This window comes from Drosophila ficusphila, unplaced genomic scaffold (assembly GCF_018152265.1).
Source record: "Drosophila ficusphila isolate 14025-0441.05 unplaced genomic scaffold, ASM1815226v1 contig_414, whole genome shotgun sequence".
In the NCBI taxonomy this organism is placed as follows: Eukaryota; Metazoa; Arthropoda; class Insecta; order Diptera; family Drosophilidae; genus Drosophila; species Drosophila ficusphila.
In genome coordinates, this window is record NW_025064328.1 from 14,115,075 (window position 1) to 14,131,034 (window position 15,960).

Here is a 15,960-nt window from a genome sequence, read left to right on the forward strand (position 1 = left end):
AAAGTATTTGTTCCCAAAAAATAATTGTAAATATAAAGACACCAAGAAAATAAAAATATTATGAAACGAGATTCGAAATTATTTCAACACTTGTTAAATAGGATAGTAAGAGGATAGCTATTAGATTGGTCAACCAAACATTCAACTGTTTTACAAAAAAATTGTCTTCACTTAATTTTTAATTTCAAAGGAATTCAGTTATTAAGTGACAAAGTATCGTACAACACAAAAATCGTATTCTGGTATTTAGGCAAATAAATATCCCTATATGTAAATGCATGACTTAAAAATATCGATATTTTGATATATTTTCAACAACCCTATTTTCTAATCGAACAATTTCAACTTGTGAGACCGATGTTTTTGTTTTCCAAGCGAGCGAAGCTGCTGTGACAGATTGCGGGTGCGAGTTGTGGAGCAACATTGCGTCATCATCGGCTCCTGGCCAGATAAGAGCTCGCAAATCGAGCCAAGCGATCGCCGGCGACACGGAACGCCACTGGGGAAGAAGACGAAGACGGATCAGTGGAGGGGGAGGGGGCGGTGGTCGAGTCACGGGAACTGGAGGACATGGCCAGCAGCGGTGGAAGCGCTCCCAGCCTGGGAGTCCCTGCTGGTGCAGCCGGAGGCTCGGGGGCCACTGGCACTTTGGAGGGCACGCTGAGCAAGTGGACAAACGTAATGAAGGGATGGCAGTACCGTTTCTTCGTGCTGGACGAGAACGCCGGACTGCTGTCATACTACACGGTAAGTGACCGCTGTAGAGCGAGTGACTAACCCCAGAACCCATTGCCGCGGCTGTGGCCTTATCTTATCTGCACTAGGTACATTTGGATACACACACTTGTTGGTTGTGCACTTTTATTGCGAGATTTGTTTGCGTGGGATCATTTCCCCACTTCGGGCGAAGGAGACAGATTCTTGCAGCGCTGCGAGCCCTGGTAGGCACTATTGTAGAAGTCCAAGAAGCCGTAAAACATGCCCACAATAACGGCGGAGAAGTAAATGATTTGTAAGGGCGGCGTGCCGCAGAGCACGATCTGACAGGCCACCTGGACCAGGATTAAAGCAAACTGCGTCATTTGCATCACCGTGATGCTCTTCTTGACAGGCCACAGGGCCTGCACTATCTTTTTGTCGGCTACGGCGGCCAAGAAGTAGTAGGAGTACATGAAGACGTGGACGATCGAGTTAAGAAACACGCTGAAATAAGCGGCGTCGCCTGTGGAGTATTGGACGCTTTAGAAATAGATAATACGTAAAGAGGAAAGGACTCGCCATTCTCGTTGTGGTTAATAAGCAAGTATACCAGCGTCACCGTGGATAAATGGTGAAAGATGTGAAGCTTGGACACCTGCTTTTGCTTTTTGCGCAGCACGAAAATTACGGTTTCCAGGAGCTCCGAGAGCTTCAGCCAGAAAAGGAAGTAGGCCAGGCTGTAGTAGCGGCGCACATGCTCAGGACTGCTTCCGATATCGCGGCACTTCCAGAAGTACAGTATGGTGTTGTCCGTGATAAAGAAGACCTACGGAACTAGAGCCATCAGCCGCTGCTGCATGGGCGTCTTTAAGTCCAAGCTACCCACCTCCTTGATGACGTAGACGCAGGACACCACCTGGATCAGGTTATGCGCGAGGATCAGCCGCTTCAGCTCGTAGGCCTTGCGGAGCTCCATGAATCTGCAAAGCGCATGCGATTAAAAGTTTGTTCTGGAGATTTTGCGTAAGCGTGCAAACGAGTGCGTTGCCCTTATCATGTGGACTTACTGGGGACCCGCCTTGGTGACGAAGTAAAGGTAGAGGATCAGTATTGTTATCATATACCAGGGATCCGTGTAGACCCCCGATATCTGCACAACTGCCGGCAAACTGGCACCTGCAATGCGATTGGACACATCAAAACAATCTGGCTGGTTATTTAGTTGGTTGAGGCTCACTTTTTGACGCCTCCATGTTAATATATTTAAGTGTGCTCTGCCCCGTATCCTTTAGCTCGCGAGGGTCTGTCGGGTTAGTTGCTGCTCCACCGCTGGCGCAGAATTAAGCGCGAAAAGTCCACTGACCACGGTTTTTATATTCCCCGGCATTGATTAGAATTCATGAATTTGTAGCTCGCGTTATAACCCTTGACAGCAGCATTTTTGCTTTAATGAGGTAGCCTAATTCCGTCTGTCCTTCTTTTTCAGTCGAAGGAGAAGATGATGAAGGGCGTGAGGCGGGGCTGCGTGCGCTTAAAGGACGCGCTGATCGGGATCGACGACCAGGAGGATAACACGTTTACGATCACCGTAGACCACAAGACCTTCCACTTCCAGGCAAGTTTTGAGTAGAAAATAGAACAAGCAACATTTGCAATTAAAATAAAATGCGAAGGTGAATAAACGATCGTTGAGTTGCTGTTTTTCCGGTGTAATACTAAAAAGAAAACACCTTGGAAATTAGAATTTAACATTGTTTACTTGATGAACTCATTCCAAATTAAACTTTCGATTTCTTATGACGACCAAAAGTATACGTAGGCAACAATTGGATCGAAAAGACAGACACGTTTATTTTTCCAATGCGCAGCGTCGAGGCAAGAACGTGTGTGCCATCCTGACCCCTTGGCAATCAGAGCTCTGTTGTACGGAAAACAGGCGCACAATAGTCGGAGAAAGCGTATTCGTTGTGCGACCTGAAAACCTCTGTCTGGCCATCACGTTTCTCCTTTTGTTTGACTTTGTTGCCTTGATGTAACGATAAAACTTTTCCCAATATCCACACACACTAGCGAGAAGGAGCCCACTAAACTTGCCAACTTTCCAACCGTTTGCAGGCGCGACACAGCGAGGAGCGGGAGCAGTGGGTTCGCCGACTGGAGGACACCATTCGTCGCCACGCGAACCGGTCGCGTCTGTGGGACAGCCAAAGCGCCTTCTACATCGCCGGCGGCTACACGAGGGAGGTGGGCGGACCCGGGGCAGGCGGCAGACGACCCAACCACCTGGAGCTCTTGGCGCGCCGCGTTTCCGAGGCGGATGCCTACCTCCAGCTGATGATTGAGCAGACGAACGTGAGTACAGTGCCACGTAATGCAGGCATTATGCAATTTACTGTCACTTCGTTTTTACCCTGTTCTACTCAGTTGCTGGACAAACGCATTGCGGAGCTGACCGACCCGGCGGAGCAGATCAAGTGCAAGGCTCTGCAGGACAACGCAAGTGTAAGTTGAAGGCGGTTAATGCCGTGCCGGTGGAGCCTGGGTCCGCGAGCGACACCTCGAGGTGCAGTTCGTCGCGGAAGTTGTTAGACAGCTTCGTCACCTCTGCGTGAGACAGCGGCCAGTAGTTTTCGTCGATAGCCATGAAGCAGTCCGTGTCCTGGCTGGAGCTGACCTGCCGAACCCCCACCACGCATTTCGCCCGCACAGCAGCATCCCTGCCGCTCAGAGAGAGGGTGGCGCTCAGCTGCAGCCGCTCGCTGGGAGTGACTAGCCAGAGGACGTACACCTGATCGGAGGGCAGGCCCCTTCGCGGAAGAGCCGTGTTCCTCAGAGCCGCTGGTGCCGCTGTGCGGCAAATGAGCACCACAACCGGGACGTGGGCCTCCAGATGGAAGTGATCCTGTGGCAGAACGCTGTTACAGACCTCCCCGCGCCGAAGGGACGCTGGGGAACGCTGCTCCGGCAGGCCACTGTAGGCCAGGAGTCCCAGCACCTGGTTCACCCGGAACTCGCAGCCCTGCGGCCGAAAGGAGAGCACTGCCCGCTCACCCTCCACCAGCGGCTGGCAGCGTTGAAAGGAGGCGTCCTTGTGGTCGTGGTCGCAGAGGTAGTGCAGCAGGAGCAGCTGGTTGTCCACGCGCCTCTGGCAGTTTTCGAAGAGGCACTTGCTCACCCCGGACTTGATCACTAGTTGCGACAGCTTGGTACAGCAGTCCTGGGCAGAAGAGTCCGCTTGGCCCGCTGGAGCAGACTCGATGGCCTCGTCGCTGGTCGCCAGTTCTTTATTGCACAGCTGACTCTGCTGCTCTAGTTCGAGCTTCTGCATCCCTGCCCGGAGGGTTTCCATGGCGGAGTTGAGCTTCTTAAGATCGCCATCCAAGTTGAACTTGGACTCCAGCCTTTTGTGCAGCTCCTGCTGCTCCAGCTGGTGTTGTTTTTTGTACTCCTCGAATTGGGCACGCACCTCTTCGAAGCTGTGGAGCTCAGGATCAAGGAAATCCATGTAAATGTGATTCTGTTCGCTGGCCAATCTGGGAATTTAGAGAGTCGGATTGCTGGAATGTGTGTTCGTTCTCCCAACGGAGTTTGCCAGGTGAACAGTATTGCCGGGCCGACTGGGCCACCCACCCGTATCGATTTCCAATGCAAGTTCAGGGTTAGCAGGCGCCCGGATGCAAACGCCTGGGAGAATGCCCTTCAACCGGCAGCTGGCCACCAGCGGCAGCTGCTCACTTCCTCAGCGAACTTTGGCGAGGCCATATCGACGTTCATTGCCACCGCGCTCGGCTAATCGCGCGTTCTCGTTTCAGGCCATGCTGGATCACATCAAGCACTCGATTGTCAGCCTGCAGATCGCCAAGAATATGGCCCACCCCATCAACGGAATCTACAACGGGCCGCCGGCCACTGCCTCGACCAGTTCCTCGGCCAGTGGAGCGGCGACCACGGGCAGCAGCAACAACGTCCAGGCAGGCGGCCTGAAGGTGCCCCTGGAGGGCGCCAAGGGTGAGCTGGGCGACGACGAGGACGACTCGGCCACTGAGAACGGTGAGTGGTGCTCTTGGCCCAGCAACCGGTAATCCAGCCAGGGTCAAGATGCCATCGAATTCGATTCGAGCGCCCCATTCCGTTTTGAATCACACCCCTAATCGCTCGTCCATTTCTCCCCCAGCCACCACCGCTCCTCTCGGCCTGGTTGTGCCGGAGACCTCCTATTCGAGCAGCGAGGGCGAGGAGGACTTCTACGATGCCTACGACGATCCCTTCACCAGCCTAGGCAGCTCCCCGATTGGCTGGTGAGTGGACCACTTGCAGCTCTTTCAAGCAGCAGCCAAGGCAGCAGCCCACTTGACCAAGTGAGCCGACTGGCCATCAATCAGATGCCAGATGCGATGCGGCAGCCGGCGAGCGTGCTGTGTAATGTGTAATGTGTTGTGTGTTGTGTGTGATGTGAGCTGCGTGCTAAAATTACGCATTCATTGCCCTCCGGTCCGGAACCCCCATCTCCTGGCCTGTTTGCCCCGCTCCTTCTCCTTCCCCCGCTCTCGCTCCTGCTCCTCTGGAGAAGCGCATGCGCATAGGCAGCGCATGCAAAATGCAGTGCCGAAGTTCGTCGCAGTCGCAGTCGCAGTTTCGGGGCAGCCTGTAATTTCGGCCAAGTCGCGTGTAAATAATAAATACAGGACCTCCTCCTCCGGTTCCCCGGCTCCCCGGGCACTCGTCGTGGCTCTGTTGGCACAGCTGACACGGCTTCGCGGTCGGCGCCTCGCTTCGTCATCGCCTTCGCCTTCGCCATCGCTGTCGCCATCCTTCGGCCTAGTCGTAGTTACAGTCGCCATTGTGTGTGCCTGTCAGTTGTAGTTTCGTTCGTCATCGGGTCGCAGTGTCAGAGCGCTCCTTTGGGTGCAAGTTGCCCCTTCCCCGCTCCCCGGTTGGATTTTTCAGCAGATTCTGCCTCCACCAGTAATGGCCTAGCCCCTTTGGCGGCTTTTCTCCAGGCTTCTATTCGAGGGCTTCCGCTTCCAGAGCGAAACTATGCAGCTGTTGGCAGTGCAGTGAAGCATCCGGCCAGCATCAGAGTTCGCCGTAATGTTCAAGAAGTGGGTCCGACGCGTGAGCCTGAGGTGAGGATGTACTACGTACATGGGCGCCAGGGCCGTAAGTGTTTTCCCCCATCAATTGTTAATGAAGCGAGCAACAGAGCTCGCCGAGAAGGAGAGGGGGAGCCGTTGTGGAGGCTGTTGGTCCCAGTGACGCACACGCACTCGTACACGCTGACATCACGCCTCTGGATTTTTGTCGGCCCATTAGTTATGCCCAGACGCCGCAGGAACCCCCATCAACAAGTCCCGATCTGATTCCACTTCACCTCTCCTTTCCCGTTCAACAGCGCCACGCGTGGCTTCTCGGAAACCACGTCGCCCAGCCACGAGAAGGGTCCGGACGGCTTCGCTGGCTGCGAGCCAGTGCTTTCGGGCGAGCCAGCCGCCCCCCAGCGCTGCCGGAGATCGAGGAGAGCGCGGCCGATGCGGATGCCAGCATCAACACGGCCAGGACCGCGGCCAGCTCCCGAAGTGCCAGCTACGATAATGGAATAGACTACGACGCCTTATACGAGGAGGAGGAGGAGACGGACCTCAGCATGGAGGCGCACGGCTCGATGATCACGCACCTGCTGTCGCAGGTCAAGATCGGGATGGACCTCACGAAAGTGGTGCTGCCCACGTTCATCCTCGAGCGCCGCTCGCTGTTGGAGATGTATGCCGACTACTTTGCACATCCCGATCTGTTCTTGAAGTATGCGTTTAGAAGTCTCACCCAGTCTCAACCCATTAACCATATTCCCCCACAGAATCTCGGATCTGGAAGATCCGCGCGACCGCATCGTCCAGGTCTGCCGTTGGTACATGAGTGCCTACCATGCGGGTCGCAAGAGTGCTGTGGCCAAGAAGCCCTACAACCCTATTTTGGGCGAAGTCTTTCAGTGCCATTGGGACATTCCGGGTGGGTGATGCCGAATCGCTGGTATGTGGCCTCCATTTACGTTTTATTTCCAATTCCAGGGGAGACCGAGGATGCCCAGGAGGTGCGCGACGGCCCAGTGCCTTGGTGCCGCCGGGATCAGCTCACCTTTTTAGCGGAGCAGGTGTCGCACCACCCGCCAAGTAATGCTCATAGAGAAGCCTCTTCGAGTGGAGATACTCACATGTTTACTCATTGCAGTTTCTGCCTTCTATGCGGAGCATTACAATAAGAAGATAACGTTTGCGGCCCATGTCTGGACCAAGTCGAAGTTCTTGGGCCTCTCGATCGGAGTCCACAACATTGGCGAGGGGGTTGTCACCCTCGTAGATCGCAGCGAGGAGTACATAGTGACCTTCCCCAACGGCTACGGCAGGTGGGCGCTTACCCCAGGAAAAGCTTTAACTGAAAAACTGCATAACCATCCATTTGCAGGTCCATTTTAACGGTGCCTTGGATTGAGCTCGGCGGCTCGGTGGAAATCAAGTGCCCGCAGTCGGGCTACTACGCCAACGTGGAGTTCCTCACGAAGCCCTTCTACGGCGGCAAGCGCAACAGGGTCTCCGCTGAGGTGAGTAGCTCCTCGAATTGTGCTGGACGTTGTACTGACCCACAGAATCCGCAGGTCTATGCGCCCAACGAGAAGAAGCCCTTTGTCTCGATTGCCGGCGAGTGGAGCGGCCTGATGGAGGCCAAGTGGCACGACAAAAACGTAAGTCGTAACGTAAGATCTGTGCGTTACACGTAGTTAGCTAGTTACCGTAAATGTTGAACCTTTTTGTGTACTTTCTCCTCCGCATACCGTGCCAAAACGCTGCAACAAACAACGCCTCGAGTTGGCAGCCACATCCACTCTCCACACCCCACCTCTACCTCTACTTACTATCCACGATTCTTCTGCTTCTCTCTTAAATAGCTCGGGAGCATTTGCTCTGTGGGACTACTTTGTTTGTCTAGAAAAGCGAACCCACCAACTACTCCCCTGCCTGTCTGTCCAAAGTTGTGTTTCAAATTGTTAATAGCCGTACTTATGTTTATTATTGTTGTGTGTTGACCATTAGACCGATACCAATCAGCTTGAGCGCCTAGTGAACCTGAATGAATCTCTTGCATTTTCTAGAAAACCGAAGTATTCGTCGACGTAAATCGCATACCCATATTTAAGAAACAAGTTCGACCAATCGTTGAGCAGGATGAGTACGAGTCGCGACGCGTTTGGAAGGAAGTGACAGCGGGACTCAAGTAAACAGCTCACCAATCAGCCGATTAATCTTTGACCCCCGAACGCAAGGCAGACTAATCTGATATCTTGTTCGTTGCTCTCCCGCAGGTTCAACGACATCGAGCGCGCCACCACCGCCAAGTTCGTGGTGGAGCAGCAGCAGCGTGACCAGGCAAAGGTGCGCAAGGAGTACGATTTGGCTTGGGAGCACAAGGTAATCTATTCGTACCTCTTCGGATGCAGCTTACTAACCAGAATCCCCACAGCACTTCAAGCCCGTGGGCGACAACTGGATCTACGCCAAGCCGCTGAGCCAGCGCATGTATCTGCAGGAGAAGGAGGCCAAGAGATAATGCCAGCGCCGGGCGTCGAGAGCAACAACACCAAAATCGCCTATATATATGGATCATATCAAGAACGAGCCTCAACTGTATGTTTAATTCCACAAGTGCGCAAACCCCTGAACACTGGCGAGCCAACGTAACGAATGCAGGAAAAAATGGAGGGAGGACGTGGTCTCCAGTGTCTGTTTATTAATTGTAAATAATGTACACGAACAACCAGGCAGCGAAACAGAAGGAGCTCTGCTCATAAGGTTGAAACACGAGTAAAGCTCGACAGCTCACCAGAGACAGACAAAACAAAGACACTCACAGTTTCTACACACAATTAACGATTATTATTTACTACTAAGTACTAGAGTGTTTCAAAGGCAATCGCAGTAAACTGCAACACAAGAACACCTATTCAATACCTTTTCATACTAACATTTATTAACTAGCAACAATGAAGAGGAAAACCAATACATAAAGGGATATATCAAAAGTTGTAGATTACGAAATGATAGAGATTTAAGGATAGAAATTCTATTTTTGAAATAAAAGACTCTGCTATAGACGAAATACAATACCGACACGCTAGTATCTGATGGATACTGCCTCTACGTTTGTTTCCCAGACCCCAACAGACATCCAGAAAACGGTGCACAATGATTTTCCAATCGCATAGTTTTAATCAAATTCAATTATACGATTACCTCTAGTATTATGTTTCGAATTCCACTTGTCACAATGAATAAAGCTTTACTAACAGTCCGCTGCTAATACTCCTTGAGATATTCACAGACAAACTGTAACTTTAATTTTAAATCTATGAGCCTACGAAAGGCCAACACCACCCACAACCACAGCAAAGCTACCGAATACTCTCACGCAAAGTTAACGCAAATGAAACGAATAAAGTAAATACGCTTCGATATCTATTAAAAGTAATATTTAACGAACTAGTTAACCCGTAGAATAAACGAATACAAGTCCTAAGAACCCAGATTGGAATCTGTATCCACTCCCGGGTGCACAGAATCTGTATATATTTTTTCGATTTCCTTTTTAACCAAAGTGTTAAACGAGAAATAAAGCAAATTCCCCAATCAGAATGATTGTAACGAAGCCCCAGATACAATTATTGCAAATAAAGCGATTTGTTCTTACAGTAGATGGTATGCATTTTAATTTCATTTTATTTTTTTAAGGAAACAAAAGAGTTTCTCAAATAGGAAAGGTTGTCCTTGCATACATTTTCAATTTAAATTGTAACGGTCTTCTTTTAGACATCGACATAGATATGTAAATTATCTCTATCGATATATTAAACTTTACAGACAATAGGCGACCAAGCGCAGTGCCACCACTATTTTAATAAAGCACGGTCACACTATTGACGTGGCCTCAAAATTTTTTGTTCTCTCCGGATAATGCAAAAAGTTAGCATTTTTTAATTGTGTAAAACTCGTCACCAAGTCCACAGAATCCGCCTGCTAGTCCAGGACGTGCCCGCACTTATCCGGAACACGCGGGGAGCGCTAAAAATCGCGAGAGAAAGAAAAGTTTTGAGCGGAGAGAGTGCAAGGGCAGTGCCGTGAAAATTGTTTAAATCGCCTTCGGAAGAAAAACTGGCCCAGGACTCACCTAAATCCATTTGACAAGTTCCCACCCAGCGGTTTTCTCAACTCCCGCCGCCTTTTCACGTGTTATAAAGCGGAAAAGCCAATTCGCAGCCCGCAGCAAAATCGCCAATCAAGGGCGCAAGAAGAAGAGGCAACTACAAAGTGCAAGTGCTGGTCGAGAAACTACATGCCACTGCGGCTCGGACAGGTGATAAGTGACGGGTAACAATGATATGGACACCCCATTTGATACGCCTTGATTGCCCCCAATTAAAATGAGTGGGTGGTGGGACGGCGATTGGTGGGAGGGGCGGGATGACTTTGCCAATAGGCACGTCATCAAAAATTCGCTTTGTTACGGAGTTGGTTCCTTCCGCTTCCGCTCGCTTTCGTGCAACTGGGTCACCACCCACTTGACCCAACTCCCAACGATCACTGGTGGCGAGGTCAAGTGCTTGAGGGGCTCTCACACATCACAACCATTACGCTCCGCCGTTCAAGCTGTTTAAACAGCCGAATGTGATACAATTACCAGGTTATTTCCGACTTACTGTTGACGTAGACACACTTCTGTAAACATTGGCTGGAGATATTTACCTACGCAGCCAGCCAACTGAACGATAAAGCCGCGTAATACCACCTTCTCACATTCCAATTGTTCAGGTACCTCTGCATTCGATGCAGCTACCCGTCAGCTGGAGAAGCTTTGATTGCTCGCATCTTCAAGCACATATCTGCTGCACGTTCCGCTCATGTAACCCGCTTTTTTGGCATTGAATGATAAGATAACGCCTAATTTCGTGTCGGCATGATCGGCAGCAACCTTCGCGGGTGATAAGATAGCAACTAACAGAAAATAACTCTCCATCTTTCAGACCTCGAACTTATGAATTAGTAGCATGTCGGCTTACAATCCGAACCTCGTGCCTCCCGCCCACGCTCCCATGCCTCTTAACGGCAACAATCTGATGAACGGCCTGCCAGGTGCCACCCAGCAGCCGCAGCAGCAGCCAGCTCCTCCAACTAGTCAACAGTATCTGCCACAAAAGCAGCCACAGCAGTTCCAGCAACCTCCGCTTGCAGCAGGATATCCAGCAGCTGGACCACCGGCAAACCTGCCACCGCCGCCGCAGTTCAACAGCGGCATTGCGAGCCAGTTCTTGCCACCCACGTCAGGAGCAACTCCTCACCAGCAGCAGCTGCCGCCCAGCACGCTTCCGCCACATCTGCGTCCACCCACTGTCAACGGCCCACCCCTCACTAACGGTAGCAATGGGGCGTCAAGCGCCAACTCTTCGCGCACTGCGTCCCCCAGGCCAGTGGGAGCTGCTTCCCAGTATGCCCAAGGACCGATCGCCGCAACGCTAAACAATCCGCCGCCGGCGTCAGGACTGCGTCCCACAACCCAAACGGCAAGCCAGCCCTTGGCTAACTTGACAAGCAATCTGGAGAACCTTAACTTAAACCCCAACCGGACAAACGGAGGTGCCAGCGCCGTAGCAGCGCCAACGCAGCAGTTTCCGTCTCTGGCGCAGAAGGATTACAGGGGCGTGGCCTCGGCGCAGACGGGACCGCAGCAGTTAAACGATGCTGGTAGTTTGTTAACCGTCAGCGGAGTGGTCCCTCCTGTAGTTTCCAATTCCATGGCGATGCCGTTTAGCGGACAAAAGCCTCCCAACTTGGCTCCGCATCCGGCAAAGATGTTTGGCAGTGCAGCAGGACCCGTCAGACCCACGCCGCCCCCAGTGGGCGGTATCCAGAGGTTACCCTACGGAGTGCCTCCTCCTCAGGCAAACTCCGAACTGCAAAACCAGCAGAACAACAACCTGCAAAGGGCAGCGCCGCCCCCGGGAGCGGGAGCAGCCTGGCCGCCCAGTTTGCCCAAGGCAACGGTGCCGGGAGCCCAGCCCTTGCTGCCACCACCGCAAGCGCAGCCTTATCCATACGCCCAGGCGTATCAACAAGCGCCTCAACAGCAGCCGCCTCCCCCTGCGTCTGCAGTGCAGCCACCTCCTCCAGGAATGTTTGGAGCACAGCCAACAGGGGCTCCACTGCAGTACCAAGCCCAGGCTCCTCCTCAGGCTTATGGACAGCAACCCCAGCATCCACAGGCGGCTCCAGGCGGACCTTTTAGCACTGCTGCTCCAGTGAGCGTTGCTCAGCAGGGATTCAGCCGGCTGTGGGGTCAGGATACGATCGACCTGATGCAAAACCGGCACATCCTGTCGCCGGCCACGCTGCCGCCCCCAAAGGTGGTGCTGCACAACCAGTTCCACGAGTCCATCAACTGCAGCCCGAGCATCATGCGCTGCACTCTGACCAAAATTCCCGAAAGCAACTCGCTGCTGCAGAAGTCGAGGCTGCCGCTGGGCATTGTGATTCATCCGTTCCGGGATGTCAATGTGAGAACAATCATAAAAACCCTTCTAGTTTGACTGAGCTTATATGTATATTTAATTATCTTCTACAGAGTCTGCCCGTGATTCAGTGCATCAATATCGTGCGCTGTCGGCTGTGCCGCACCTACATAAACCCCTTCGTTTACTTCGTGGACAGCAAGATGTGGAAGTGCAATCTATGCTATCGCGTCAATGAATGTAACTTAATAGATCTTTTAAAACTCCAAAAGAGTAACTAATTTATTAATTCTTGCCCTGCAGTGCCGGATGATTTTCAATTCGACCCGGCCACTAAGACGTACGGAGATGTGACTCGACGGCCCGAGGTGCGTTCCAGCACAATCGAGTTCATCGCCCCCTCGGAGTACATGCTGCGTCCGCCGCAGCCGGCCATGTACCTGTTCCTTTTCGACGTCTCGATCATCGCGCAGCAAAGCGGCTATCTGGAGGCGGCCTGCGCCGTGCTCAACCGGCACTTGGACGAGATGCCCGGCGACGCGCGCACCCAAGTGGGATTTATCTGCTTCGACAGCTTCGTGCATTTCTACAGCATGGCCGAGGGCCTCAACCAGCCGCACGAGATGACGCTGCTGGACATCGAGGACCCCTTTCTGCCGCGCCCCGACAGTCTGCTGGTCAACCTGAAGGAGTGCAAGGAGCTGGTGAGGGATCTATTGAAGCAGCTGCCCAAGCGGTTCGCTCACACCCACGATCCGGGTTCGGCCTTGGGGGCTGCTCTGCAGGTGGCCTTCAAGCTAATGGTGAGTGGAGCTAAAAAAAGTCTCAGGAAGTGTTGACATATCTTGCTTCCGGTTTTTCCAGCAAGCATCTGGCGGCCGCATTACCGTCTTTCAATCGTGCCTTCCCAACAAGGGACCCGGCGCCCTGGAGCCGCGCGAGGATCCCAACAATCGATCCGCCAAGGATGTGGCCCATCTGAATCCGGCCACCGATTTCTACAAGCGTTTCGCCCTGGAGTGCTCCGGCTATCAGATAGCCTGCGACCTCTTCCTGATGAACCAGCAGTACAGCGACATGGCAACCATCTGTGAGAATCACTTGGTTAAAAGAACAAGGCTATCGGACAATTACACATCTTTCCGTTTTTCTAGCTGGCATTAGCAAGCACAGCGGCGGCTGTGTGCACCACTTTCCGCTCTATCAGAAGACGAAGCCGCACATGGTGGACTCGTTCCGGTCGTGTTTTAAGCGTTACCTGACCCGAAAGATCGGTTTCGAGGCGGTGATGCGCATCCGGTGCACGCGCGGTCTGCAGGTGCACACATTCCACGGCAACTTCTTTGTGCGCTCCACAGACCTGCTCTCGCTGCCCAACGTGAATCCGGACGCGGGCTACGGCATGCAGATCTCCTACGAGGAGAGCCTGACGGACGTGAAGACAATCTGCTTCCAGGCAGCGCTGCTCTACACGAACAGCGAGGGAGAGCGTCGCATTCGGGTGCATACTGTGTGCCTACCGGTTACCGCCTCGCTCCCAGAAGTTATGCATTCGGCGGACACGGAGGCTATCATCGGGCTGCTCTCCAAGATGGCTGTGGATCGCTCCGTGGCCTCTAACCTGTCGGACGCACGAGACGCCTTTATCAACGCCACGATCGACGTGTACAACGCCTTCAAGATCGCACAAAATCTGCCGTCGGGGCAGTCTGGTCAGCTGATAGCCCCGCGCAGCCTGGCTTTGTTGCCCCTCTATATCCTGGGGTTGCTTAAGCATGTGAGTATCTAACCGGAAGACGAAACTTAAACACCCCGCCTAACCCGCCCGTTTTTTCAGCCCGCCTTCCGCGTGGGAACCAGTACGCGACTGGATGACCGCGTCTTCGCCATGGACTGCATGAAGACGCTGCCGCTGGACCAGCTAATGAAGTACGTCTACCCGGAGCTGTATAAGATCGACGCACTGATCTACCACGCCCGCAACTCGAACGTGAGTGCGACGCAAGAGGACGATGAGGAGGAAGACGAACCGCTGCCGGAATTGCCGCGCCTGCAACTTTCCGCGGAGCAGTGAGTAGTGGTCACTTTGATCTCCTTTCGGATATTCCATTCATTCTCTTACAGCTTGGACTCGCGGTCAATGTTCCTGATGGATTGCGGCACGCTGATAATGATCTACGTCGGGCTAAATGTGCCGTCTGATGTGTTGGAGGCTGTGCTGGGTAAGACACCTAAATCCGTGCGACCCAAGATCAGTAGCTAACGTTTCCGCATTTTAGGCATTAGCTCCACCGCGGAGCTGGGTGACTATGTATACGGATTGCCAAACGTCGTAAGCAACGAGAACGATGTTCTAAAGCGCTTCATCTTGCGACTCAACTACGATAAGCCCTACTCGGCGCTGGTTCAGATCATTAGGTAAGCCGAAGGCCCATAATTAAAAGGAAGTTCTCTTTTGCAATAATTGTTTTCCAATTTCAAGGGACACGAGCACGGCCAAGGGCCAGTTCATCGAGAGATTAACCGACGATCGCAGTGAATCTAGTTTGTCATACTATGAATTTTTGCAACACATTCGGGCTCAGGTTAAATAGTACATAAGCAGGGAATCCCTTCACTACTGTATGCAACATAAATACGAGTTTCTTAGACCATAAAGACTCAGACTCTGGTGACTAAAAGCAAAAAGCGAGTGCAGGCGATGAAGGCCACAACGGGACACACTACCACTGGATTCCCCCACCCTCCCCCGGTAACCCATTCTTCACCACTCTCTCGGCTTAGGTAATTTAAAAGTGCATGTATTTATTTATTTGTTGATTTGTTGCACTAAAAAAAAAAAGTTAAATCAATTAAAGAACATAGAGAATGCGTGAGAGCTGACTTGTCACAACCGAGACTAGAAATCGTTGCCAGTTCGAGTTAGGTGAACATTAGTCAAAAGTCCAGCTAACCAATCAGTAGAGCTCCCCTGCAAGCGGATTGCGCTGTTATTTATTATAGATATTTTATGCGATAATATAACGAATCACTGTTGTAAATTATAATTTAACGCGATTTTTGTTCGTTCCAACTGCTTCAAACATTCTGCAAACTCTGAGCCCACGAATTGTTATAGCTTATCCGTTTTTTTGCTGTTTTGCGTAGTATTTATTTTCGGAACCCAAAAGAACCCATCATACAGTCTATTTATTCTTAAGTAAAAGGGAAGGCGCTTTGTTGCACTGTAGTTAGCGAACTTATTTCAAACGATTGTACGGGAACAGATTCGGTATTGTGTATTGCATTGATTGGACTGCTAGGAAGTGAAAGTCTTAAACTTAGAAGGATTATTATACTGTATCAATAAAGAGACCCCAAACCCTGTACTCCAGGTGACACAGTTGTCGTTCTTTGAGTGGGCTGACTAATCGAAACCATATACATATTCTGTACTATACTTTATACACATACGAGTACATCAATATATAAAGCGAAATACATTTTAATTAAATCATAAAGGAATGCGTTTTGTTTCAGCGGGATTGCCCTCACGTTCAATAAACTTCTTCTTCGAGCCTATTACAGTAGAATCCTGTTAAAACGACTCCGCTTATAGTGTCCCTCCGGGTATTGCGACGAAAACTCGATGGCTTGATTGGTCAGACAGACCTATACTCTTAAATCCTTTTACTTAGTGCGTCTTCCGGGTATAACGACGAAAACTCGTCGGT

General features: G+C 51.7%; 4 protein-coding genes across 5 annotated transcripts; 2 read left to right on the forward strand and 2 right to left on the reverse strand.

The window, feature by feature from the left end:
* Nucleotides 1–328: 328 nt before the first annotated feature.
* On the forward strand, nt 329–9,058 carry LOC108090771 (oxysterol-binding protein-related protein 9). The gene is given in 16 exon segments (XM_017189612.2): nt 329–747; nt 2,186–2,314; nt 2,815–3,051; nt 3,124–3,201; nt 4,512–4,749; nt 4,874–4,997; nt 6,092–6,195; nt 6,198–6,498; nt 6,554–6,705; nt 6,765–6,866; nt 6,925–7,099; nt 7,159–7,294; nt 7,349–7,435; nt 7,844–7,965; nt 8,054–8,159; nt 8,212–9,058. Coding segments are annotated over 16 exon segments (2,355 nt in total). The 5' UTR covers nt 329–570; the 3' UTR covers nt 8,299–9,058.
* On the reverse strand, nt 767–2,177 carry LOC108090774 (elongation of very long chain fatty acids protein F). Its single transcript, XM_017189616.2, has 5 exons — nt 1,937–2,177; nt 1,767–1,875; nt 1,586–1,679; nt 1,279–1,525; nt 767–1,222 (listed from the first exon to the last, which is right to left on the reverse strand). Exons 1-5 carry the CDS (start codon nt 1,950–1,952, stop codon nt 888–890), a joined length of 801 nt encoding a protein of 266 aa, XP_017045105.1. The 5' UTR covers nt 1,953–2,177; the 3' UTR covers nt 767–887.
* Nucleotides 3,057–4,483, reverse strand: LOC108090773. The gene has a single exon (XM_017189615.2). The coding sequence runs from the start codon at nt 4,202–4,204 to the stop codon at nt 3,170–3,172; it is 1,035 nt and encodes a 344-aa protein (XP_017045104.1). The 5' UTR covers nt 4,205–4,483; the 3' UTR covers nt 3,057–3,169.
* A 563-nt stretch (nt 9,059–9,621) lies between the features above and the next one.
* LOC108090770 (protein transport protein Sec24A) lies at nt 9,622–15,615 on the forward strand. Of its 2 annotated transcripts, none has more exons than XM_017189611.2 (10): nt 9,622–10,112; nt 10,766–12,292; nt 12,361–12,487; nt 12,551–13,050; nt 13,112–13,337; nt 13,402–14,024; nt 14,085–14,317; nt 14,372–14,469; nt 14,527–14,665; nt 14,730–15,615. In XM_017189611.2, the coding sequence occupies exons 2-10, from the start codon at nt 10,790–10,792 to the stop codon at nt 14,839–14,841; spliced, it is 3,561 nt and encodes a 1,186-aa protein (XP_017045100.1). In that variant the 5' UTR covers nt 9,622–10,112; nt 10,766–10,789; the 3' UTR covers nt 14,842–15,615. The 2 variants fall into 2 exon arrangements, with proteins under 2 accessions (XP_017045100.1, XP_017045099.1); XM_017189610.2 differs by having other exon boundaries at nt 9,622–10,098.
* The last annotated feature ends 345 nt before the right edge of the window (nt 15,616–15,960 follow it).